Source organism: Thunnus albacares, chromosome 14 (assembly GCF_914725855.1).
Source record: "Thunnus albacares chromosome 14, fThuAlb1.1, whole genome shotgun sequence".
Classification (NCBI taxonomy): Eukaryota; Metazoa; Chordata; class Actinopteri; order Scombriformes; family Scombridae; genus Thunnus; species Thunnus albacares.
Window position 1 is genome coordinate 3,721,425 of NC_058119.1, and position 27,788 is coordinate 3,749,212.

Here is a 27,788-nt window from a genome sequence, read left to right on the forward strand (position 1 = left end):
TCTGAGAGAATACCATTATCACTAACCAGGTGCATTTAACAACAAATGTGCAACTACAGCCTGCAGTCTTCAAACATGAAGGACATATGGACATATTAGACTGAAATGAAAAAGGAACACATTAGACTGCCATAAAACCTTTTTACATTAACTTTGGCAACCAGCAACTTTGCAAAACAGCCACACTTGGCTCATCAGCTACCTGAATTGTATTTTCTACTATTCCTCACAGATGTCTGCATCAAGGCTGTGCTTGCTTACACCTCTGTGAATCCTAGCTGCTTGTTGTACAGGCTCCTCCCACGGGGCATCATCATCAGTGCCATCCAATGAATCTGATATGCAACAGTTTTAAATCCATTGATGCTGCTGTCTGGATGCACTGCATTCCATGCCTGGAAAAATTATTATTGACAACCACATCAAGCACCTGTAGCTCAGATTAAAATCTTGTAGTATTATGACTTTTTTCTCAAAAAATAAGGACTGTATTCTTAGAATATTATGACTTTTTTTCTTGTAATTGTATTGCTCTCAGTGTTTTCTCATCCTCTCATTTCGTCTCCACAATGCAAAGCATCTGAATGCCAACAGTATTTCTGCATGTCAAACAGCACAACAGCAAAACACACAAATATCAAATAAAGGAAGCAAATGATGTCAGTCAGGAGGCCTTCACCCTAGTGCACTGATTGTCTAAAGTGATTTCAGGTGTGCACCTGTACCAGGCAGCAGGGCTGGTGTCAGTCTGCAAGCTGGAGGGAGGAAGGAGTCTTTTCTTTTCCCTTTGCTCTTTGTCCAGCAGTCACCAGCAGCAGTGGACCCAGGCTGGCTTTTCTTTTCCCAGTAGGCAGCAGTGTGAACACACTGGCCTAGAAATGACTACTAGGTAATGTTTGTTCACATTAGCATCACATGCACAAAGATTTGGTCAACAGTATTCTAAGACTCTTTATGAATTCTACTGCTTTACCTCCCAGTATTGCATTGTTAATTAAGTTCAAGGTATTCCTTTACTCAGGTGTACCCACCAAGTGATTTTTTTTACATAGGCCAAGGAAATACGTGCCAAACAATCACATATTCCATAATTTCAGTGGCTGCTTTGTGTCTTTACCTTGATAAAATCCATACACTCTAATGTTCTGATTATATGGCAGCGCTGCTGATTTCAGAATATCTTCTGGCAAAGTGTTGCGGTTCATTCGGAGCCTGACTCGTAAGAAGCCACTGCAGCCAGAGGGAGAGGTGTCCAACTTCTGTCGATGCCTGACCACCTTGGACCTGGTGGGTCTAGGTGTTGGCAGCACACTAGGAGCTGGTGTCTATGTGCTGTCAGGAGAAGTGGCCAGGGAAGTGGCCGGCCCCAGCATTATCATCTCTTTCCTGGTCGCAGCGGTGGCTTCAGTCTTTGCAGGGTTGTGCTATGCTGAGTTTGGAGCCCGTGTTCCTAAGACTGGTTCAGCTTACCTTTATAGCTATGTGACTGTAGGAGAGGTGTGGGCGTTTGTGACTGGCTGGAACCTGCTGCTGTCCTATGTCATTGGTAAGTTAAGAAAGTTTAAGAAAATTCAAATGCAATGCAATGGTTAATTAAATAATAGAATTTTAGATCTCTGAAAAACAGCTGCTTTTAAATGTAAAATGAATTAAGTCTGCCCAACATATCCTGCACTGTTTTTCCCCTTATCTCAGAAACCACCCTGAGAATATCTCTGCCAATGTTTATGATAAAATATTAGTCCTGTGGCCCAGTATATGGTCATTACTGGACAAAGCATATGCTTAATGGTGGGGGCTGCATGGATTTTATTAGTTTATTAGTGGGAACTTGGAAAATGCTTGTGTTGGCACAGGATTTGTTTTGTGATCTTTCAAATTAGTATTGCTCTCAGATGAGAGCCAACTCACTCATTTCTAGTTAAAGCTGCTCTAATCAATATTTTTGTATTCACAATGGATTGCATGACTGTGAAAGGGCTCACTTGTAATGACAGACAGAAAATTAGCATCCAAATCTGCAGTTTGCTCTATGGAGCATTTCAGCATCTTTCAGCACATTGCTTTCGTTCTACAGCCCACAACCTCAGTGTATGGTTTGTTTTCATTCTCCTATTATACCAGTCAACCCTCTCTCTAGTCTCTAGAATCAGGCTCTGATCCACTGTACACTACCTGCCCAGCACTAAATAGCACACAGTTAGCAACTAGCTGGTGGTGAACATAGTGGAGCATAAGGGGTATTTTTCTCCAGAGTTGTCACAGACTAAAATAGGGGTAAAAAGAGTGTGAATATTGGACTTGGATTTATTAGGTGATCAGAAACATGACTTGAAATGAATGTTAATATTGCTCCATGTCTGCTGGATTTCGTCAATAAATTTGATTCTGTTTGCTAACATGTTGCTTTATTAACTTTATAATATATCAATTTAGTTTTTACAGCTTGTTGCACTCCCCCCAAGTGGCAAAACAATAAATGCAGGTTTAAACACGGTATGTGCTTTGTGTTTTAATGTCACAGAACTGTAAACTTCCATTTAGGCAAACTCAGTGCAAAAGAACCCTCTGTTGGAGGATTTTGATTGTTAAACTGTCAATTTTATGAGGGCACCATGGTTTCAAATGTTAAAAGAAAAATTATTTATAACCTCCTATATATTAAAATGTATTTTTGTACTTTTTTTCTTCTTATCAGGAACATCGAGTGTTGCGAAAGCTTGGACAGGGACATTTGATGACCTGATAGACAATGTTATTGCTGAAACTCTGGGAAAAGAAACACCCATGGACTCACCTGGCTTGGCTCCATACCCAGACTTCTTTGCTGCTGGGCTGATAATGTTGCTCGCTGGTAATATCTGCAATTTAATGTTGAAGTTATGATGTAACAAAGATGAAAGATATTCTGCAAGCTGAAATTCATTTACAGTGTTTCACTTTTTACTTTCCTTTCACTTTAGGGATACTTGCATATGGTGTGAAAGAGTCTGCGGTCCTGAATACTGTTTTTACTGCAGTAAATGTAGCTGTGTTGCTTTTTATCATCATCTCTGGCTTCATTAAAGGAGACATCCACAACTGGCGCATTAGTGAGGAGACCATCCTGAATGCAACACGACAAATGGAGTAAGATTATTATTCCTTTTACATTTGTGATGATTTTGGATTCAAATTATGATAATTCACCTATGTGCTTAAAGGGTCAGTTCAGCTAAATTACAAAAAAACATTCACTTGCCCCCAGTGCCATCTGTCAGGTCTTGGTGGTTGGTGGTTATTCCCATGTCATAATGATGATGATGATGATGATGATGACAATAATAATATTAAGTCTGGTATGGCCCATTGTTTTGCCACAGTTTGTCAGATCTGTGTGTAATACATGAATGGATCCAAGCAGATCCGCTGTCAGCTTTGATCACACAGTGCATCATAGTCATGGCAGGAGAAAAACTGTCCACAGGTCTCTTTCAGACCACTTCTGACTCCTCAGATGCCTTTCCACAGGTCTTTTATAGTCAAAAATGTTAGATCTCTTGTATCTAGTCATGTAAATATCTTGGTTATGTGGATCCTGGCTTTGAGATATTTACTGACCCTTTTAAAATGGGTTTTATATAAAAGTCATAATAAAATAACAAATGGAAAGATGAATGATAATGATAAAAATGATGGGTTTTTTTGTACAGAAACCTGACATTGGCACAAAATGAAACTGTTAACTTGGGCGTTGGTGGCTTCTTCCCCTTTGGCTTTGATGGCACTTTGGCTGGAGCTGCAACCTGTTTCTATGCTTTTGTTGGATTTGACTGCATTGCCACAACAGGTACTCTTGAGTAGGTAAAGTATGAGTAGAATGTATTTCAAGAAATACTTCAAGATCGTCAGTTGTTGGACCTGCATCAGGAAGTCTAATGCTAATCAACCTGCTCTTTCAGGGGAGGAGGTGCAGAACCCCCAGAAAGCTATACCTCTTGGGATCGTCACGTCCCTGCTCATCTGCTTCTTGGCCTACTTTGGCGTTTCAGCTGCACTGACACTTCTGATGCCCTATTATCTGCTTGACACCCACAGTCCTCTACCTGTAGCCTTTGAATACATTGGTTGGGAGCCTGCAAAGTATGCTGTGGCTGTGGGATCCCTTTGTGCTCTCTCAACAAGGTACAGATGTGTTGTCAGTTACATTAATGGGGCATTCTGGAAAGGGGAGAGCCAGTAGTGGCAGATCAATCGCTCTGCCAGGGTTCCTGAGGGATGGAGGGGTAGGCAGCAAAATTAAGGTGGGTTAAAGTTTGTTTAAGCTGTGTTTTTGGCAGTCCCAAAAGGCAGTAAGAGGTAATGGCTTGAAAACTGCACACTTGAAAATACAGGTGACAAAGGCTGAATCCAAATGTCCAGACTTCCCCTCACTTGCAGACTCACAGACATGGCGTGTAACATAGCATGCATATGTTGCAGTGAATTTGCAAGTGTATAGTACTGTAAAAATCCACAATTTATCAAGCCTGCAAAGAGCCTCAAGCACACTTCTGTGGCCTTCCGGAAAGTCCACATGGGGTGCAGATCTTTGCTCAGAAGATTGCCAATAATTCATAGCAATAGAGTTGCAAAGTGGGAGGGGATGCTGGTTCCAGAAGTGTTAATCCGCATTCTGGATTACCATTTCAAAATTTTCTTTTAAACAATGTCCTCAATGTTACTGAACATAGAAACTTTGGATTCTCCCGGACAATGTAACAATCCTGTTGGTTTATATTATGACCACCAGTTTTAATTATTTCAATTTCATTTCTGAGAAATCACGTTTTGTCTGTGATTTTTGGCATGGTGGACAGCTGAGAATATTACAATACCCATGAGCCCCGGTTACCGTTGCTATGGAGAAGCCATGGACGTGAATCAGAGCAATAATGAATTCCAAAGGCTTTATCACTGAAATTCTAAACAAAACGCAGCGCCATATTTGCTGAATTCACTCAAAAGTGATCTAGAAATGAAAAGTGAACTGATTCACTCTGTAGGTTGTAAAATATGTTTTCTCAACACTGCAATCTTTAGCTTCTGCCTGCCATTGACAGAATTTTAAGCTTGGTGATTGGCTGTTTCTTGCTGAGATGCACCCTGGGAGTCAACTTCTACCCTCAAATTTTTATGTACACAGTTTTGTACCTTTGACTTTATACAAAAGAACCAGATATTTTCTAACACAGTTGTTCATCCTTTGTGCTGATGATATAACTGGGAGAGTTTCATGCTGATCCAAGCTGTAAAGAGTTCAAACTGTGAGTAACCTAACATCGTCAACATCGAAAAATGAATGGGATTTTTACTTCCGGAACCAGGGGTGCCTAAAATATCTCCTTCCACATGGCAACTGTATAAGCATTTGACAATATTAAGGAAAAACGTAGTAGTAGAGTAGAATAACCAGTATATACGCTGCACTCCAAATGTACCACATTTATTTTGGAAGACATCTCTTTAACGTTGGGTGTCTAGATTACTGATGCAGAGAGGTTTGATATTGATATTGCACTCATAACAGAATATGTGACCTGATAATTTGGACTTTTTTGTTATAATCTGTGTAAAACAGGCAAAGTCTGATTTTCATCCAACTAAGAAAAACGCTCTGATCACCTACGTTGTGGGAGGAAAGATTTACATACATTGTCTACAGCATTTTTAATATACCATGAAAATCAGCAGACCCTGCACAGAGTTGCATAAATTGCTCATCTCATACTGTCATGAATTGGCTCAGAGTCAGTGACAAAAAAGGGAATACACATGAATAAAGTTTTTAAGAATGACATTGTCAACTTAAGATCAAATAATATAATAATGTTAGTCAGCTAGGTAAGTTAATGAATGCAGTGTGCAGATGAGTGTAGTGTATGCGTGAAGAACACAAAACCCTAACCCAACTGGCTGGTGGAAGACTGGGAGGAAGAGAAGAGAGATGTTATAAATGAAGCCACTTCCACAGGGTGAGGTCCAGTTCATTCAGGTGTTGGCAGTTTCCTAATGTAATCTTCGACTCTGCCTATTGGCTCCTGAGCCAGGAAGCCAAACCAGTCAACACAAGCAGCAGTCAGAGATTGTTTAACACTTGGACATGGTATGTAAAGATCAAAGTCCACAAGTGTTCAGTCATTGTTTGGATTCAGCCATAGAAAGCTCCCATTTACCAGCACAGCAGGTTTGTGATGGTCAACGCAAACAACTCAAATTATAATGAGAAAGGGGTGATAGTTTTAAAGTCATACATGTTAGAAATAAATTGTTGAAAATGTGTGACTGTTAACTATGTAGTACTGAAATGTGGAGTTGGAGTGCTACACTGTTATTCACCATTTCTGTGTTCAGGATTTTTTTGGGTGGGCGTGAAATGGTGGCTCGATGATGTAGAGGAGTTACTTGCATGACCCCTCCTCCACTATATAAACACTAGAGTGCATGTACTCATAGTTACTATTTTTACACTGAGTAGTTTTACAAACTTTCATCGCGGACAACTGGGATTCACTTCGTATAATTTGTAGCTACTGGTGAATGGGGCCATTTTCGGTCAATTTTAGTGCTGAAGGAGTTATTTTAAACACAGCGTAAGCGTCCGTTGATGGGTGGAGCTGCCTGCAGCTTTGGCTTCAGCGCCAGCTGTGTAGCTGGGAGCACTTCACCAATAAGCATGGCGTGAGAGGCAATTGCTCCAAGGGTGACGGCCACAGTGAAACTGCCAACGATGTTTCAGCAGAGAAGTGAGTAAAGTTAAGTGCACCAAACACCATTGGGAAAAAATGATAACAAAATAATTGGTGATGGATCGTTTGTTAACTAGTCATTTAATTTACACTTTTGCTGAAACAAGTCCACATTTACCTACAAAATATGAGCCGAATTAAACAGTAGCTCCTAACGTTACTTTATTTTTAAAATATAATCCATGTTACTTGCCTTACACCCACAAACAAGGCCTATTTTAAATTGTGTATTTTTATACGGGAGTTTGGTATGCGTGTTGTTATCTCAGACTGTTCAATTGGGCTTTCAAAGGCTGTTCAAATGCTTTCAGCGGACACACCCTCAGCATTTCAGAGCAGCGAATACTGCTTATTTTTCCATGATTTTGAAAACTAATTTTATAAAGCTGGCGATTTTTTTTTTCTTTCTTTTTTTTAATCATTCAAATTTGGCTTGGTAATTAATTACACATTGTGCTTTGGTGTGACAAACTCAGAACAAATATTTATTATTGCTTTACATGGATTTTAATATTCTTGAGTTATTTGGATGGGCTGGTCTGGACTGTCTTTGTTATAGTGGAGAAATCATGCATCTAAATCTTGCCTTGCCTCTCCAAGGCAAATTGTTTGACTCAAATGAAGATCCATTTGTTCATTGATGAAATTGAATGTCTAACTTTGGTGTTGTTGGCATGCTCTTAGTTCAGCTAAAGTGGACTTTCCAAAATAATCCAGGTTATTTTTTTTTCTACAGTCTTCTTGGAGTGATGTTTCCAATGCCAAGAGTGCTCTTTGCTATGGCAAGAGACGGCCTGCTCTTTAAGCCCCTTCGCTACATGAGCTCTAGGCAAAGTCCTGTCTTCGCCACATTGTCTTCAGGAGCTGTGGCCGGTAAGCCAATTGCAGTAATACTTGGAATAATGTGTGATAGGGTCACAGATTTAGATTTTGGATAACCATCTGGTTAGTGATTATGTATTTAAAAAAAGACCAGTACCCCTGGGAATTACACTCATATTGGGAAATCATGCACCACAAGATTTACATCTAGTGTAAATATTCAGTGCCACTGCAGGAAGTAGTGTGTCCTTTATGTAACGAGTTGGAAAAATAAGGGTGTGGAGGTGAGTCAGTGGTGCCATTTTGTTAATGAACATAGATTTAACAGAATTGATATCACTGTTTGTTCAATAACATACAATTGAATGTCTTTGCAGCATTCATGGTCCTGTTATTTGACTTAAAGGCACTGGTTGACATGAGTTCAATTGGGACCATCTTTGCCTACACTCTTGTTGCAGTGTGCATTCTCATATTAAGGTATGTACACTGTTTAACCAAATGTAAACACAACCTCCTCTTTCTGTCCATATTGTCTGAGATCTCTTCCTAATGCTCTTCCAGTGGAAGTGATGGGGGACAAATGCTACATTCCTCGCTCTATCATCTCTTCATTGTGCATTCCATTATTAAAACATGAATAACTAGAAACTATTCCATAGAAAGGTTGTTGTAATTCCAGTTTGTGTCCAAATTTCCCAAAAGCACATTGGGAAAGCCAAACAGAAAAGAAAAACCAATGGAATCGACAAAATGCATGAATATTAACTGTTTTGTTTTGCATCATCATTAATTAGTTTTAATAGAGCTCAATTTTATCACAGAAGTCCTACCTCTGCAATTGTAGAAGCATGATGTTTTTTTTTCTTCCCAGATACAAAGAAGACAGTGGTTTTGTCCATAGTTCAGAACCATTTACAGTAATGGGACTGTTGAGGCCTCCTTCAAGACCTACCCAGCGCACCTCTAAAAATGTCAACATAGTCACCATCATTATTTGTAAGTAATCCTTCATTGCTGCTGTGTCACCTATGAACCGCCATGGCTTGGTTGTCTCCAACTGGCACTTCCGGTGGCCACCCATACTCGTTTCCCATCACAGCCACTTTTCAGAGATCCAGAAACATAAATGCACAAAACGTTTTTGCTATTAGAGATGTGGGCACCAAACAAAGTTCCAAATATTAAAAGATTTACCTGACTGCTCTGATTTCTCCCCAGTGTTCCTGGTTATCGTTTTAAGCTTGGTGTTGTCCGAGGCTTTGCATTCCCTCCAGAGGCGAGAGTTGTGGAGTGTGCTGCTCGTCTTTGTCCTTGTGCTGACACTGGTCTTCGCTGTTGTTATCATCTGGAGACAGCCACAGAGCACAACTAAAGCTGCTTTCATGGTAAACTTGGAGGGGTGATGATGGTGGGCACTCAGCTCTAAATGTAGGATTTCATGCATCTCGAGGATTTGCGCCTTTACAGCTCCAATAGGGATATCCTGTTTGGTGGGTCAGTTAGTGGGCCTTGGTATGGGGCTGTTGCAGGGCACAGAAAGTTTACGGAGCAGAAGTGATGTACCCAATGAAGAGAGGCCAACCAAGGTTCAACCAACACTTAACGACTGCTGTTTAAAGTAAACAATTTTTGTTTAATTTTTTTTTAAATCATATTTTTAAAAGTTTTGAGACCGACTTTCTCTACAAACCTTTCTAAAAAAAAAAAAGTGTATGTGTATATATGTATATATAACCCCTTGTTAATGGTATTTTTTTTTTTACCTTTGGACAGAGCCAGGTTAGCAGTTTCCCCTATCTCCAGTCATATGCTAAGCTAACCGGCTGCTGGCAGTAGCTTCATATTTAGTGTACAGACATGAGAGTGGTATTAAACTTGTGCAAAGAAACCGAATAAGCGCATTTTCTAAAATGTTTAACTGTTGCTTTAACATACACAATCAGTCATGAGTTCTGTTTTTGTAGGTTCCCTGTCTACCTGTAGTCCCTGTTTTAAGTGTCTTCATGAATACCTATCTGATGGTTCAGTTGGGAGGAGAAACTTGGATCAGCTATGCTGTTTGGATGGCAGTGGGTAAGGACAAACTGGTTTCCACTGCCCTAAATAACCAGCCTAGTGTGGAATGTTTTTATTCATGTTTATTAGTCATGTCTATGCATAATTTGTAGATGGAGGGCTCTAAATAAACAAAGATATCATTATAAATCATAATTACAATACTTCACATCTCTTTCCATAGGCCTGATCATCTACTTCGGCTATGGGGTTCGTCACAGTGTCCAAAAACAAAGGCTGCGGGAGGCTCGCACCCAGCTGAATATCGCCAATGTAAACAGTAATGTTGTGGATTCTGCTGCTTGAGATTGTATCTTGAATTGTGTGACGTACTGCTGTCCACTTGCATGGATCAAGCAAAATATAGGTTAAGCTGATCAAGGAATCACCTTGAAATCTTTTTAGTATTTTATACAAGATTCAGCCAGAGTTGAAATGACCTGAAGTACTTGAAGTATCCCTTGGTGCATGTTTTTATGTGAACAAATGTTTAGTTAAAATTATGCAAAAAAGTATGTGTTGTACCTAAAAATGTATATTATATAATGTTTATTATATAATGCTGTGTTACTTATAAATATCCAGTCGTTTTATCCATTATGGCTTGATCACTCATTCAAGACTATGTAGTCATGGATAGTGCTCTGAAATGTCAGTCTTAGACAATGACAAAAGTTTTAAATGTTCAATAAGTTAATTTAAACATGTAAGAAAAATTGTAATAAATTTGTAAAAAGTCACTTGAGTGTATAATAGTTGAAGTGTTTTTTTCCCCGTTATCCATTTGTGCTTTCTCTAATTTCTCATTTGAAAGTATTGTATGTATTAGGAAATATGACTCCAAGCACATTTCATCACTGTTCATTCACTATTGTGACCTTCTTCAAGGATCAGTTCACCCCAATTACAAAAAAGAAAAAATCTGCTCAACAGCTATAGTCTAGATTGCCAGGAAATGTGGTAGAGATATACAGTCCATGACTTTGGTGATCCCTGATTTATACTCTAGCATCATCTGCAGGTCAAAGTTTTCACATATCCCGTGAAATATCCTAACATCTAATTGATGGATTGGCACAAGATTTTGTACAGATATTAATGATTGCCAGATAATGAATCCTAATGACTTTGACGCTCTGATGTTTTCTTTTTTCTTCTCCATGAAGTTTTAGTTATTAGTCATTAGTGGTCAAGACTTTTCATCTAGCGCCATCATGAGGTCGAAAATTTAATTTGTCATTTGTGAGAAAGTATCTGCAAAATTAACATTCCCATCAGCCTCAGCTGTATTTTGTCAAATGTTAGCATGCTAACACATTAAACTAAGATGGTGACCATTATAAACATTGTACATGCTATATACAGTAGATCAGCAGCCACTAACATGGGTGTAGCCGCTACGTCTTTTCTTAGCTAAGCAATCCCTGTAAAGTCTGTTTCTAACTGTTCCCAGTTCAGTAGTGAGTATAGTCGGTTGCTAGTTTGAACTCATCAAATGCATATTGCAACAGTTTGATTCTTCCTTACTGTTAGGTAAATTTCAATAAGCTTTTATCCAGCAAGAAACATATTGTGTATGACAGAGCTAATAGTGTTTTCTGTCACCTGTCAGAGGAGATCCACTGCTAAATACTGCTGATTCAATCAGTGATAAAGTGAGTCCAGTTTGAAGATTCAGTGTGAACGATTTGTTTGCACATGTACTGACCGCATCTATTCTCAGTAATGGGGAAATTTTTCTGAAATGTTGCATTTTAAAATTTATTTTTAATTAAGTAATTCTCTTTTCAATGTATTTTGTTTCAATCTCTGAGGAACACAAATTCATTCATCTTGAGTGTACTGGGGCTGGACAGAAATGTCAAAACCACAAAAAGTAATTAGGAATGGTTTTCTTTGGTTCAGTCTTTGCCTTTGGAGGATATTGGTCAGCACTGTCACCAACTTAATGGAGTTATTCAGTTATTTAGTACTGCACTTCCCTAAAGTTGGAGGACTCACAAGGGACAGATGAAAGAAAATAATTATCAAAATTTGCCTTTTAGGCAAACTCTGACTCATTTACATTTCGTTTCTTTTGATTAATGAACATTGTCCCTGTCACATAAATAAATAAATGAAAAAGAATGAAAATCTGTGCAGTTGAGGATGGGGTATCCTTAGGCCTACATTTCCCATAACGCAACAGAAAATAACCTGCTTCCTATTTCTAATTCTTTTCTTCCTGCTTTCTATCTCTCTGTTCTTTCTCTATGATATTTCTCCATTTCTCATCCACACACTGCCAAATGCATCCATCCCATCACCCTCCTTTTCCCTGCTGTCCCTCACTCTCAGCTCTGATGGATGCAGGGAACGCTGGGCTCCAGTTGTAGAAGCTAATTTAGTGTTCATTTGTCAAGCATCACTCTTCATTTGTGGAGCCTGCAGGACATGCTGGTGCCAGTCTCTGAGGGCCTGACATATGTTGTTTTGTTGTTTTGATTGCAATTAGAGGATGTGTCTGCGTATTAAAGAAGCAGTGGAACGTGGCCACTGCAATATGGCCACACCTTAGTGCTACTGGAGAAAGGGAAGAGGGGGAGGAGAATTGATATATGAAAGCACATGTCCAAATTCACAGTAAAAGGCAATAGTATTTAAGCAGCGGCATTCAATCACAAAACTTAATTCACCAGCAATGTTTTAGCCTCTTCATTACTTCCTCTACCCACATATACTGTACTGTACATACTGATGATGTTATAGGATTTCTGGGCAATAAAGTCTTAAAAATCCTCAATATCAATTAAATTAGGTTTTACACCCCGCACACTGAGTTTTGGCAAGGTAGGAACCTTATTAAGTTTTAAAACGATTAAAGATTATATTGTCATTCATTACATCCAGTACACGTGTTGTATCCATTCAATCCCAATTAACTTTATTTAACTTTAAGCTTTGCTGGAGTTCTCAGAGTGTCTCAATTTTGGGGACAAATTATGTACAAGAAATCTAAAATAATACAATTTGACGGGTTGGTGCAGCTGCACAATATATTTAATTTCAATGGTTTAAAAATGTCATTCAGTGCAAACATATGCACAGTAGCTCACTGGAAATGCTGATACATGCTGTGACATAATATATGCCATAGAGTGATAATGCCAATTTGTTTAAATTTCATCTTTTCAAGGGGAAACAGAGGCAAAGAACCAAAGTTTAAGGGTATAAACGTTTCAGATTCTTCATAATATTTAAAATTCCTTTTGATAGGTATGGTATGTGCATATTATTGCACACATCTCCTTCTGAGAAAAGGAAAGTCTGCTTTTAATTAGAATTTGTGATAAATTGTAAATTTCAGGGAAAAACTAGAGTGTCCGCACACTGGATTATAGCTCCCGAACATTTTATTGGACTGAAAAAGGCAACGTTTCAACCTTCTTCATCAGGCAAATGACCAACATGATAAACAGCAAGGCATAATATGAATATATATAAATTACATGCGCAACTCATGGCAAGACTTGATAAATGATCAAGATCAAATCACCATCAATACTTGAAGGAAACCAGAAAAAACAGCAACAATCCCAATAATTGATAAATAATCCATATTTTTACACAAACATGTTGACAAAGTGGTGTGAATTGTATCAGAAATCATACGCCATAAGCTACCTTGCCTTGCTGAGCAATAGAAAAAGAGAGACAAGATTTAACAAGACTCTTCTCAAGCAGCTTATCACTGTTTTAGGCAAAGCAAGACAATTTCATTTATTTATTAAGCATTACAAGTCACACTCCACTCAGAAATGTCCTTTGCATATTGTTACTTCACTTGGATCTTTGAGCCTCACCGTGCAGAATGATGTATGTGCAGTTTGTTTTCACATTCATCTGCTGAAAGTGGAATGTTTATCTGCACTCTCCTTAGTTTAGTTTAAAGCGTGTACCTACCAGCAGGATTTGTGACAGAGGATTTGTGTGATGGGATTAGGCGTTCCTGGGCAATATGAATTGTTTCATGTTGAATGACTGACTGCCCAACAAAATCAATAAACACAAGAATTACAAAAGAAGAGGGATAAGGATATCATTTTCATTTAAAAACAAACAAGAGTGAGACAGATTTTCTTATTCTAAAAAAACACAACATGATGACCTGAGAGGTCTAATATGATTGTAGCGAACAGCTCAGAAATGTTTGAATGCTCATTTTCTCCTGTCTCTTAAAAGGTTGAAAAGTATTAAGAGCAGAACAGCTTGGTTCTGTAACAACATTTTAAAGGCTGTTTGCTTCCTTCATACGGAAATACCAGATGTGTTATTATTGTTGTACACTGATACACATGATAGCTGTTTCAGAGGGCTGACAGCTCTGTATGGGAACGTAAATTGCATTTATTTTATTATTTTTATACTGAAAATACAATTAAGTATTACATCAACTTGAAACTTGAATTCTGCTTCACCAAGGCTGCAGTTCACACACACACTTTGCTGCATTTTTTCAATCCTATACTCTTCCTGTCAGTCTCTATGGCTCACCTGAGCAGCTGCCACCACCAACACTGAAAATGAGTCCATCAGGGACACAGAGACACACACACACACACAAACTGGTGCAAACGCGTCTTATTAGCTGCTCCAGATTGGCCATCCTGAGGCCCAGATGCCTGTGACCTCCCAGCGCCCCCTAAATGCAGAGTTATTGTGATTAAAGCATGATTGGCAGCGCTGGTTATTAATTCTAATCTTGGGCACATATGCAGGGTGGTGGGCAGAGGGCAGGCAGCGGTGTGTGCCAGGCGGACGCCACACGGAGGCTAATTCACTCTGACATGCTATCAGAGCACGGTCACACACACTCCGCATTCCCCCGACTACACACACTTTCCTCTAATGCACAGGAGAGGGGAGGCGAGGAGAGAAGGTTATCCTTTAACAAGACGCACACACACACACACACACACACACTCACACACAGATTCCACAGCACTCCAACACAAAAGTGGCATTTCCTGGAAACCATTAAGGCGCTCTGTACTTTCAAGTACATCATTTGAAAGCTGGAGCAGCATGTGTTTAGCAAATCATTTCCATCTCAAGACTTGTATAAAGGTCTTACATTTACCACTTAGAGGCAGAAACTCAAGTGGTGGGTTATTTTGAAAATATATTTTCTTCCCTCAACGTAAAAGCCTTGAAGCAAATGATGTCTCATCTATCTTAATAAGTCTCTTCTCGGGTTAAGATGTCTTCTCAGCGGCTAGAGTCGGCCTGAAATTACTGCAGCAATCTTACAGAAGGAAAGGAGTGAGTCTGATCGTTTCATCAGGGTGAAGTTGAGTTTAATGAAAATGCACATCAGAGAGTGGCTTAAAAGTATGCAGGTTTAATTGCTATCAGTAGCATCACTTACAATGCTTGAAGTAATTTGGTAATTTGTACAATAAGTCATCTCAAAAAGTGTGTGTGAACAGGATTAAGTTACACACTCTGACAATGTAAATGTTTTTGAGGCCAAAAACAGCAAATGTGTAATGAAGGCTGCTGGTTTTTTTTTTTTTTTTCAAATGCAGGATTCCTAAAATGTCAGCAGTGACAGCTTTACTGATCTCTATCAAATGTCGATGTCAAATGTTTGAGTGCATGTTTGCAATGTGAAATCTAAGCAGATTCTTTATGGGAAAGGAGGAGGTACTCCTCTTTCTCCTGTAGAGGGCATTGCAATATCATGCAAGTGAAAGTGCGTTTAAAGCATCACACAGTGCAGGTGGAGACGACACGACAGCAGCACATACTGTACTTGGTGTGATTTTCAGGGAGGCACTGCTGACTTTATTAGCACATGTATCACATATCTAAAGACATTTAGGAATTTAAAAAAAAAACAAACAAACCAAAAACACAATTATATACGAATATATTACATAACAAAGATCATCATTTCATACAGTTCCTCATTTACTTAACTGCAATGTATGCAGTTTGATTCTGGCAGTGTACCTTTGTTGTGATGTTGTCCAGCTTCTCTCTCTCCCCAGCTGCTGATTTCTAATAAAGGCATAAAATTACCCCCAAAATATATTTTTAAGAAGTTCACCACTCCAAATTGATTGGAGTTATTGGAGTAATGCAACTGTTTCTCAGAGGCACAGCTGTGCTGAAGACAGAGAGGGCGACTCTACTTGATATGAGCTGGTTTGTACTAAGTGCCATCTGACCACATCTAAAAGCAGAAGTAGCTGTTTTAAATGGCCACACACAAATGTGGGGTGAAAAGTACAAATGCGTATAATGGCGCACACTCTCAACACTAATCGTAAAGTTTTGGAAAGTTTCAAGCGTTGTTGTAATTGTGATGTATGAACATCTCTTACATTTGGCAAATCTGAACCTCCTTTCAGTGCTTCAGTCTATGTGTTACCAATCAGGGCATCTCAAAAACATGAACATGTGCATTCTGTGTGGCCACTTTACAGTGGCACTAGTAACTCCCCATGACCCATGAGATGTACAGTAGAAACAAAAATTTTGTTGGATACCCAATTCAAGGCAAATCTATCAGGATAAGTCATGTCCTCTGCCCCCCAAAACACGTTTTGTTGCTTTTTCCATCGCTATAAATTTGTAATATATTTTACAGCTTATACGATAAATCACTGAATTGTGGTATACAAGTGGAAAGTGAGGGCTGCAACATGCAACAAAGGTCCACCTGAAATCAAACCAGGGATGTTTCAGTTATATGATGTTAGCCATTTTCACCAGGACACCATTATATGTTTTGATATTTCATACAATTTCCTTACAACTGGTTGTGAAATTCCAGTTCTGTAAGTGTGGGCTATTTGACATCATTGCAATTTTCCAGAACACCATCTAGGTATCATCCACAGCCAATCAACATGATTGTCTGTCACTATGTGTGTACTGATGCAGATCCAAATTTCTTAATAATATAAACAATGATTAGTGAACAATTAGTGGAGATGATACATTTTTTGTTTAGTAAGACATAAGTTTACTATATTCTTATTTAATTGCTATCTATCATCTTGTTTGCACATATTTAGAGTTTACAGTGTTTAGGTGATATTTTGGTATCAGTTACACTAGCTTGTCTGTGCTGTTCAGTCAGGTAGAGCAGTCTGGATGGAGCAGACTTCACTAAAGTCATGAGGAAAGCCAGAACATGTTGGACTGTTTTATTCCTTCTCACACACCTGGCCAGGAGATGAGATGTCTTGCCTTCAAAAAAAAAAGTTGTCTTTCATTCTAACTTCAAATGATCAGGATTTTAAGACCACAACCCCAAACACGATGTACTTTGCTCAGTGATATATCACCGTACCTATACAGTAAAAACATCCACCAATGTCCTCAATAAAGGTCACAGATGACTTAAAGCTCCTTTCATTTTTAGGAGTTCTGCAGGCAACACTTTGAACACTTGCTCATCTGTACAGCACAGTGCAGGTAGATGCTGAGAGAGTGACAGAAGAAAGAGATCTGAGACATTACAGGAGAGGCTGTTGATTATAATTAATAGCCGGCAGTGCATTATGGTGCATTATGGTGGCTGGTCATAAACAGTATGGAGCCCAGGACCGAGGTGAGAGCGCTTTAACAGGCTCCCACCATCTGCACGTCAACGTTTAATGACAGCGGCACACGCCTGGGTGACAGCAGCGCTCCTCTGCATTATTAAAGCAACACACACACACACACACAGACACACATATACATACTAAAAAACACATTGATTTTCAGCAACATTTCGAGAAGTTATCATGATTCTTTCAATAATGATTCCCTACGGCTTGAATCAGAATGTAATAAAGAGGAATTTTATTCTTAACATTCCTTATCATTATCCTTTCTTCCTGTTACTTTCATTTTCTCTCTCCTCTCATTTCTCTCTTGTCATTTTCCTCTCTCTTCCCCCTTTTTTCCTCCCTTTCTGCTCCTTATTTACTCTTTTCTTTTACTATTCTCTTTTCTCCTCTTTCTCCATTCACTTCTTCTCCTCCTCAACTTTTCTCCTCTCCTTCCTCTCTTTTCTCCTCTCCCTCCTACTCTTCATCGGCACATCTGGAGGTGTCATTTGAACAACCCCATCCCTTCAGGACCTGACTTACAGACACACACACACACACACGTGCGCGCATAAAACACACACGCATAGATCAGCATGGACACACATTACCTCTAGTGTCATTACTGTAATGTTATTTTTATGCGAATTCAACATGAAAATAGGCGAGGGAGGGCGCAGAAGAAAAGCAGGAACATCAGGGGGAGAAAACTCAAAGCCAAAGGGACACACAATGCCCAAGGAGCAGAGAGCAATCTTTCATTTATTCAATTAGCTAACGAGGCGAGGGAGCCAGACACCGACAGAGGATTGATGGCGGGGAAAAACTTCTCTCAGCAGGCGATGCTTACTCAGGACTTTTACTCCTGTCTCTCTTAGCTTCTCTCTGTCTTTCTCTTTATTCAGGAGGAAAGTTCACTAGGGGAAAGAAGGGAAACTAAAGGGAGGAGACCTTGAAGCTGACCTTCAGCAGCTGTTCTTTGTCTTGCAGAGGGGGAAAAAATGAACAAATGGTATAAAAAGAAGGGGAAAGAGAGGCATTTTGAGGAGATTATAATATATTTTTACTTTTTGGTTTGGACTTTTTAAATTGATTAAAATGTGGGAAAACTGTCAGCAAGTAAACTCAAGATTGTAAAAAAATTGTAAAATGTACAATTACAATTTACAATTTAATTTTAGCAGATGCTTTTATCCAAAGCAACATACATCTGAGAGCTGATACAACACAAGCAAGAACCTAGTCAGGACAGAAGACCGTGAGTAAGTAGCATAAAGCTCGAAGTTCGAATCAAACAGGATGTAGGTGCCACCAGGCAGTGCACAGAGGCAATGCACTGAGTAAGTGAGTAAATACCCATTTCTAATTGACCAGAAACATTCTGGTAACCATTGTTCTTACTAATTACATAATAGGGATGCACGATATTATCGGCATGTCATCGGTATCAGCCGATAAAAGCTCTAAAATGAAATTTTGGCATTGCCGAATCCTGTTATTCCAATTATGAGAGGCTGATATGTCTGCGGAGGAAGCACCGGGACCGTCAGGGTGAAACAGTCCGTCAAGGAACTGCTATGTTCGGCTGTGCAGATAGGAAACATTTCGGCTGACAGGATGTACCACTCTGTTTGAAAAAAAAAAAAAAAACCTTCTACTTTTTGGTTTATAACGGCGGTTGGCAACCAGCTTATTAGGTGTGTTGCTGCCACCCTCTGCTCTAGAGTTTGGACTGGAGATTAAATCCTACACATTAATCCTGTCTGTCTAATAAACTCTATAATAAAAGAAAACTCTACTGCTCCACCCACTTGACAGGTTCATTAAAGTTTTAAATGTTCCTGAACTCCAGTCTTCCTAAGTTCTTCCTTCATATATTGTCTTTCTTGATCATACTTAGAACAATCTATGCTTGCATGCATAATAGTCTCCTCAGCCAACTGTAAAAAAAAATATGTGCATATATTGGTATTGGCAATCGGCCACAATGAGTTGGAAATATTGGCATATTGGATATCAGCAAAAAATCCAATATCATGCATCCCTATTACATTAGATTTAAACCTGGAGCTAGCTAAAATACTAGAATACCCATGAGCCTCAGTTGCTGTTGATATGGGAAAGAGACCTGTCAGTGGCATGAATCAGAGTGGTAGCAAATTCAAAATGCTTTGCCGTTACAACTGAGAGCAGAACACTGTGCCATAGTTGCTGAATTAATCCTGAATTGAACCAAAATTTTTAAAGTGAATTGATTTAAGCTGCAGATTGTGTTTTCACTTTTCTCAACATTGTAATCTTCCACCTGCAGTTAGTGGTGCACATCGCTGGATTTTAAGCTCAGTGATTGGAGGTTTCTTGCTGAAATGCACCTTGGGGGTTGTAGTTAACCTTTACCTCCTCTACCTTCGTCTTTTTATCAAAGAAACAGATATTTTTTTAATACAGTTGTTAATCTTTTGTAGTACATGTGTGATTTCCCTACTTTTGTCTGAACCTTAAGCCAGTTCATGACAATGTAAATGTCTGCTGCTGAAAACAGATGCAATATGAGTTGGGAAAAATTACTCACTATTGTGTTCTGTGTGCCCAGATGGGGGCAAAATGTCACTGCACAAAAAGCCTAGAGGTCATGACAGAAACAACACTATACCAATGTTGTTTTTTCCCATATGTATTTTTAAAATTGTTTGGAACTGGAACTGTCTGCTCTTCATATGGGAAGATATTGTGAGCCTGGAAAGGCCAGAACCAGTATCAAAGTAAAACCAGTGCTACTCATGTCTCACACAATGGTGTGAGACATGAGTAGCACTGACCACAATTCAGTCTTTATTGAATTTTTGTAGCCTTACAAAAACAGAAAAGTAAAACCAGAAATTCACATATCATTATACAGAATAAAAAACGAAATTTTCAGGAGAAGTGATACGTAATAGTAGTAAAAAAAGGAAGTGTTAACAATGAGCAAGACCAAATTAAAACAGGTAAAACCAATAAATAGGACCTAATTAAAACTGAAAAAGAAAGAAAATTAAAAAAGGAACTGCCTTGCTGGGAACTATGAAGGATGCAAATTAATTACTGGATTGATTTTATTGCACATACTAAAAGTGAATGTTTGAATATCTTGCACCTGACTCTGTGGGGGCCTGGCATTTTGGTGTTTTCTTAATGGAACACAGTTTTCAGGAATTATAAAGAAGTATTAATCACTTTACTGGGGATTACCTGGAACACCTGCTCGCCTTTAAAGCAGCAGATCTAATATAATTGTTGAAAATGGATGATAGCTAAGTCCACTCTGTAGCTTTATCACAATCTAGTGGAAACAATAAGTCGTCAGTGATAAAGCAGCCAGCTAACTGTCTGAGGGTGGACTGGCTATCTGACGAATGTCGAAAGCAGCTTTTTTTAGCCACAATGCAGTGCTTTGGCGGTGAAGTATTGACCCCTGGCCTGAGGTTACACCATGACATTCAGCTTGACATTTCAGAAGGACGTCAGCTTCCATCACTAGTAAAGGTCAGCGTTGCTGTCCTGTCAACAGGGGGTCCTGAACTCTGACCCTGAGGGGACATTGGGATGGAGATTGGACTCAGGAAAGAGGGTAAAAAATGTGTTTGCGTCTGTGTGTGAGTTGAACTGTTGTTTAAGAGTGTAAATAATAGTTCCTTTTGACATCTGTGTTGATCAAGGCCTGCACACACACACACGTTCATTTATTCATTTGTCCATTCATCCATCATAGTGGATGGTGACCATGGCATGTCTTATTATGTTGGGTTTTGGTGAGTGCACAGATGGCTTAACAGACCAATGTGAGCCTGGAATTCTCTGTGGCACACTGGACATGTCGGGGAGGATGTAGAGCTCTGAGGTTCAGCCACAAGTCCTTTCTTGGCAGATTTGTACTGCTCTCTCTTCAGCGTAGCACAGGAGCTTCTCCTGCTCTCACAGAGGACTGCAACTTCCTGGACTTTTCTTCTTTCCAGCTTTGCAGGTCAAATCCAACACTCTCCAAGGAGGCTTTCAGGGTGTCCTTGTAGTACTTTTTGGGGCCACCTTGCACTCACTTGCCATTTTTCAGCTTGCAAAAGAAGACTTGTTTGGCAGTCTTGTGCAGGGCATTCTGGTCACATGGCCAGTCCATCTGAGCTATGCCTTTGCAAGCAGGGTGGGGATGCTGGGAATATTGGCCTTGCTGAGGACTTAAGTGTCAGGGATTCTATCCTGCCACTTGATCCTCAGCAGTTTCATCAGCTGGCTCAGGGGGAGATGGTTCAATTCTAGCATAGCGCTGGTAGACTGTCCAGGTTTCACAAACATATAGAAGAGTTGGTAATGCGGCAGCCTGGTAGACCTTCAGTTGTGTCTACTGCTTGATGCCAGTCCTTTCCCATACCAAGTCATGTAGATGTCCAAAGGCTGCACTGGCCTTGACAATCCTGATGTTAGCTTCATCATCTAACATGTATGTTAGATGCACATGCACAAGACAGAGTACTTCTGAGTTAAGTAAACTTGTCAACAGCTGAAAGCTTTTTGGTCATTCACAAAGATGGTGGGCTCAGCATAGGGTTTCCTTGGAGCTGGTGCATAGGACTTAAGTCTTCTATGTGCTGATTGTTAGGCTAAAGTTATCAGGAGAAGTGGTCCTTTGTGGCCTGTAGTTCTTCATTTGAGCCAGCAGCCAGAGCACAATCATCAGCAAACAAAAGTTCTCGAACTCTCGAACAGTGACTTCCTCTACTTTGATTTTGGCTTGCATCCTCCACAGATTGAAAAGCCCACCGTCAAAATGGTAGATAAAGCTAATCCCAGTGTTGTTGTTATGGATATGGTTGTTTGCATCATGGCAGAAAACACCATGCTGAAGAGCACTGGCACTAGGAAACAGCCTTGCTTCACCCCGTTTGTGATTGGGAATGGATTGGAGAGTTCTTGTTGGTCTCTGATGTTGGCTATCATGCCGTCTTGGATGCCATTACCAATGAACTTGTCTGGACACCGATACTTGGCCATGATCTTCCATATGCCCTCCTAGCTGACTGTGTCAAATGCTTTTGTTAGATCAATGAATGCCACATAAAGATCAGCATTTTGTTCTTGGCATTTCTCCTATAGGTGCCGGGCAGTAAATACCATGTCAGTGGTTCCACAGTTGTTTCTGAAACCACTCTGATGCTCAGGCAGCAGACCCTGGTCTAGGTGGATGAGAGGAGGCTCATGGCTTTCCTGGTTTCCTCAATGGAAGATAGAACAACAAGGGACTGGTTTATTTAAACTTGAGGCAGTCCCGCAATTGCCTCCTCATTTATGCATGATGGCTGGTAGAGGACTGCGCTGAAGTGTTCAGCCCACCTTGCAAGTATTTTGTCCTTCTCTGTGAGGAATGTTGTTCCATCTGCATCCAGGAGAAGTAAAGTTTCTGAGTGTTGTGGACCATAGACCTGCTTGAGAGCATCATAGAAGCACTTGGTGTTATTACTGTCAGTATAGGACTGAATCTCCTCACCTTTGCGCACAGCCAGGTGTCTTGCATGACTCTGAGTCTCTGCAGGACAACCCTGTGAATGTTGAGGAAGGCAGTTTTCTCAAAGCTTGAGCTGCTGTCATTCAGGTATACTTTATGCAGGAGATGTTTTTCATCAAGGAGTGCTTGTATTTCTGCATCGTTCTCATCAAACCAATCTTGATATATATGTATGGGAACCAGAATAGTTCCTCTAGACATCTGTGTTGATCAAGGCCTGCATATACACACACACACACACACACAAATACACACACACACACACACACACACACACACACACACACACACACACACACACATACATACACACACACACACACACCGGTGGTCCCAGCGACCTTGAGGGGTGTTACATTTAGGTCAGGATCAGAGAGTCTCTCACAGTCCATCTGTGCTACTCTGGAAACAGGTCCAAGTAAATCTACAGGGGGAGAGGACACCTTTTCTGGTGTGAAAGTATAAACCATTAGAAACAAAAAAACCCTAAACAACCAAAAGAGAGTTTGTTAGAGTCAGAGAAAAAGACGGATGAGTGGACAACAGCGGATGTTTTATGACGCTGGAAGGGTTCCTACTCCCATGAAAGTACTTGTGTCTTGTAATGGATTATCCAGCCAGCATCTTCATTAAATCATCTTATTGGCACTACTTGAGCTGTGGTTACATACACGACACCTGGATAAAAAGCACAGGCTTCACCTTTTCATCGGGCCCAAAGCTGGACCCAGTGCTGCAGAATGCAACAATTGTCAGCCCTAAATTGGCCCTAAGTCTGCACCTCCAAATGCTTGCCAAATCTGGCAGCCTTGTATGGGCCAGATCCGGTTCATTTTTGGTGCCTAGTAGATAGAAGTTTTGATTAAGAGAGAAAGCTCCAATGGCCACACAGGCAGCAAACCAGCTGCAAGGCCATCATTGTTAGCCATTTCTTATTCCCATCTGTGATTTGAGCACTCCATACATTTATCTGTGACTCAGTATGTTACTCCATCATGATTCAATTCTCCAGGTAACATACAGACAGTTTAACTTACAGGACAGTTTGTGGCTGAGTTTTAACAGTCTGGTCATTTTCAATAACTGAAACTGGACTTATTGAAGAGAGACCGCTAATGCTAGCTGGACCCCCCTCCTTTGTATATCATGGTATGACATGTGCGGGAGATGCCAATGACGGAAAAGTACCATCTAGTGAAAATCAGTGCAAACATCAGCAAGCTAGGCTAACTAGCTTCTGAGTGGAATACAAACCTAACCACACAATGGGTCCTCCCAAAAGTTGACAGTTCTAAAGGGACAGACAGCTTAAAATGCTAACTGAACATAACCTACATTGTGTGGGCTTGTTGATAAAAGGAAATAAAATGTCTTAATATTTGTAGGCTATACAGGGCTGAGATGACATGCTCCAGTCAAGAGCACACCAAGGTAGCAATGCCTGATCTCAAATATCAGTCAACTGTCTTCCTCACCTCTCTCTTTCCTCCTTCATATTCTCCAGTCTGTCTCCTTATGAGTTCTCTTTTTCCCATACCTTGCTCTATTCTTTTCCCTTCCCTTCTTTTCCTCTTGTTTCCTCCCTCCCACCACCTCTTTTCTTCCCCCTGTCTCCCTCCCTCCTACTCTGCGTTCCTGCTGTGTTTCCTCTTTATTTACCACAGGAGCTGGTGAGTTTTCCAGCAGGCCCTGACACTTTAGGCTCTGATGGATAGGCCTGCCAGCGGACGAGTGTGATAAACGGTGAGGTGATGGATAGATCTGCCGGGGCGGTGGAGACATCACAAAGCAGTTTCGCAGCTCCTCGCCAGGCAGCGGGAGGGCCTGAGGGCGGCCATTTTGTGCCAAGCCACGGGCCCCTAATGGAGGAGCCAGGGCCTAATGAGGCCAGATGATTAGACAGCAAAAAGAGAGGGGAGGGAGGGGATGGAGTCAGTAATCTGACTCTAGTAGAAGAAGTGTGACTTTAATAAAGTAGTACAGCAGGCGATGAAATCTAACAAAGTATAATGTGTGAGAGAAAATTGAATAATAGGTTATCATTTTATAAATCTTTTGTATACATTTTACAAATGTTCTTAAACTAGGAGGTCAGTCATTTAAAAGCTGTTCTACATACCTTCCTGTTCCACCTGTTTTGTGTCTATTCTAAACTTAGTTCCTTGCTCTGTAACAGTTAATTTATTTTGTTGTACTTTTGTCTGAGCCAGTGGTAAGACAAATCATAGTTGTGTCAATGTGTCAATCTGACAAGCTTTCAGATGACAGCGTTGTTTGTTTTCAACTGAATGTGATGTAATGTCACTGTCTTTCTGGCATACATGTTTGTGAAGAAATCCTACTCCTAGGCTAGTTGAATGCTTGCACTTGTTTCTATCTGAGGGTTATTGACTGACCATGAGGTCTCTGTATGACCATACTTGTTTTTAAGAAGGTTTGTAAGAACAGTTTGTGGAAGTGTCCATTTAGGGACCTGACTGTTTTGAGCTTTGATTCTGGAGGGGTATAAAGCTGTTTGGCTTGTGTTCACAATCTTTAGAGAAAGGGCTGGCTTTAGGGAAAGTGCCAGCTTCTCTCCAAAAATACAAGATGATTGTATTTTTGTTTTGTGTTATTGTATTTGGACATTTGTATAATTGTTACTGCTGGTGTGATGGATTGTACAGTGTCTACAACTGCTTCAAAGAGTAACAATGTTTAATGCTTTCTCTTATGTCTTTGTGTGGTTCTTGAGCAACGATGAAAAATTTCCACAGCAAATGTCAAAGAATTCACACACTTTGTTGACAGACACACATGTAGCTACTGACAGACATTATTCACAAAAGTCAAGAGGTCCTGGTCAGAAAAAACACAAGTTTGACCCAAATGCAGTTTATTATAATTTTCTATGTCATAATTATGTCAGTTCTGCACCCTATAATGGATGTATTACAGTCAAACCATTATATATATAAGTTCTTTTCATTCTCAGTTTATTTCTGTCTGCCACATCTCTTTCTTTCTTGCTCTCATGATGCTTGCCATACATCAGCCTACCTGACATTAAATTTTATCTTACATTCAAATTTGTTGGTTTAAATGTCTTAAAGACTTTAGTTAAATAAGTAGGAGATGCTGTATCAATGTTTCCTCTAGTCTGATTAGAATTGTGTGTCCTATGTCATCATGTACTAGCCATTGTTCTCACAAAAAAAAAAAAAAAAAATCTGTCAAGACATTGCCATTAATGAGCTCATTTTTGTCCTCTCTAAGCCTCTGCTCTCTTCCTCCACCTCCTGGTTGTATTTACACTGCATGTCCAGAAGAGATTGCTCTTGTCCTGCATTTGGGCTGGATCCCTGGTGCTTTACCAAGGCATCAGTCACTGTGTGTTTGTGCTTTTCATGTTTTAATTGCAGAGTTATGAGAGAGACAGAGAGAGAGAGATAGATAGATAGAGAGAGAGAGAGAGAGAGAGAGAGAGATAGATAGAGAGAGAGAGAGAGAGAGGTGAGACTGAGAAAAAGAAATGTCACCTTATGCAGGTGGAATGACAAAATTGTCAACATTTAAATGTGGAGCTAAACCTTAGAGCCATCTAATTGCCTGATCCAGCTAGACCAGCGAAAAGAAACACATTAAAATTGGACTCTCACTGTTTCTAATCACACTGCACGCTGTAAAATGAAATGGGCCCATTCAAAGAAGCAATAAAATTATAATTCACCTATTATGACGATCAATAAACAATTAAGATCTTTCAGTTGAGCAGTGTCCAACTGCGCTATTTTGTAAATGAATCTCCACCAATAAAACATCTTCAATCCAGCAAGTAACAGATGTTCTAAAGTTATCAGATCTCATCAAAAGTCATACCTTGAAAAAAGCTCAAGTGGACCTGATTTTCATATAAAAGTCATGCTCAGAGAAACATTAGAATAATTTAATGCTCAATAAATCTGGCAACTTGCATTTGATGTAGACAATACATTCTTAATAAACCTATAGTACTTTGTGGACAGAGGTGTCACTCCACATAGTTTATACATCACCAAGTCCTCCTATAAAAAGTCACTTTTCCAAACACGATGCTGATATCATTCTCACAGCTATGGATCATTTATGAGATTGAATGTTGGTAATATCTAACAACACTTCTTACATGTGACCGTCGTAAACATGTCAGTCACTTGATGCTTAATGTGATGATAGCTTGGCTGCTGTGATAGAATCTACCATCATCCTGCTACAAAACACTGCCGGATTTAGCATTCATGCTCTCAACTGGCCACTTTAGTAAATAAGCAGCCTTAAGTGTTACACTGATATTTTATACAGTGTGACCTTCGAGGGAAGGAACATTAACTCTTTCTGCATCTGTGAGCTCTTCAACTGCAGTCTACTACTGCTAGCTGCTGAGCTGTTTAGAGAGTCAGGAGCCTTTCTCAGGGCACGTTAAACGTATAAAGTTTCATTTAAACCTCTAACTTTAAGGGGTAACATTGTACCTACCTTTATGTGAGCCAAAGTATAGCTGTGCCTCCTCAAAAATGTAACTACATTTTGTGGCTACAGAGATACCGCATGGCAACCAAGGTCCTTTGGACCTTGCTTGTAAGTCGCCAAGTTGGAAAAAGGTTCTCCTTTTCATTAACACACATCTATCAAAACCATTTCCTCAGCAAATCTGATTCGTACCATGATCCCCCTCTCTCGCAGTGAATGAAACAACATAAATATGCCTACTGCACAGAATAGTCTCATATCCAGTAATTAAAAGACTGTCCTCCCCAGGAAAAAAGGACAGGATCAGTTGTTTCAGCAAGTGCCCCAAAACAACATATATTTACGTTCAAGTGACTGTTTGCTGGTTGTTCCTCGATCTAGACTTAAAACTAAGGAAGAGAGGTTGTGGCTTAAACTTTTGGGAACTTATCACCCAGTGCAGTGGTGTGGCTCACTGATAATTTTGTATATACGGCTCTGGATACACACACAATATTTGGTGGTTTGGCTCAGCACATGAGATTTGCTGAC

The 27,788-nt window shown here is 39.9% G+C and overlaps 1 protein-coding gene across 2 annotated transcripts; it reads left to right on the forward strand.

Annotated features, from left to right (window-relative positions):
- The first annotated feature begins 686 nt into the window (after positions 1–686).
- LOC122997525 (cationic amino acid transporter 2-like) lies at positions 687–10,387 on the forward strand. 2 transcript variants are annotated; one of them, XM_044373718.1, is made up of 12 exons: positions 690–889; positions 1,161–1,546; positions 2,699–2,854; positions 2,964–3,129; positions 3,693–3,829; positions 3,942–4,164; positions 7,504–7,640; positions 7,967–8,069; positions 8,464–8,588; positions 8,811–8,977; positions 9,557–9,665; positions 9,832–10,387. In XM_044373718.1, the coding sequence occupies exons 1-12, from the start codon at positions 879–881 to the stop codon at positions 9,951–9,953; spliced, it is 1,842 nt and encodes a 613-aa protein (XP_044229653.1). In that variant the 5' UTR covers positions 690–878; the 3' UTR covers positions 9,954–10,387. The 2 variants fall into 2 exon arrangements, with proteins under 2 accessions (XP_044229654.1, XP_044229653.1); XM_044373719.1 differs by lacking the exons at positions 3,693–3,829; positions 3,942–4,164 and having other exon boundaries at positions 687–889.
- Positions 10,388–27,788: the final 17,401 nt, after the last annotated feature.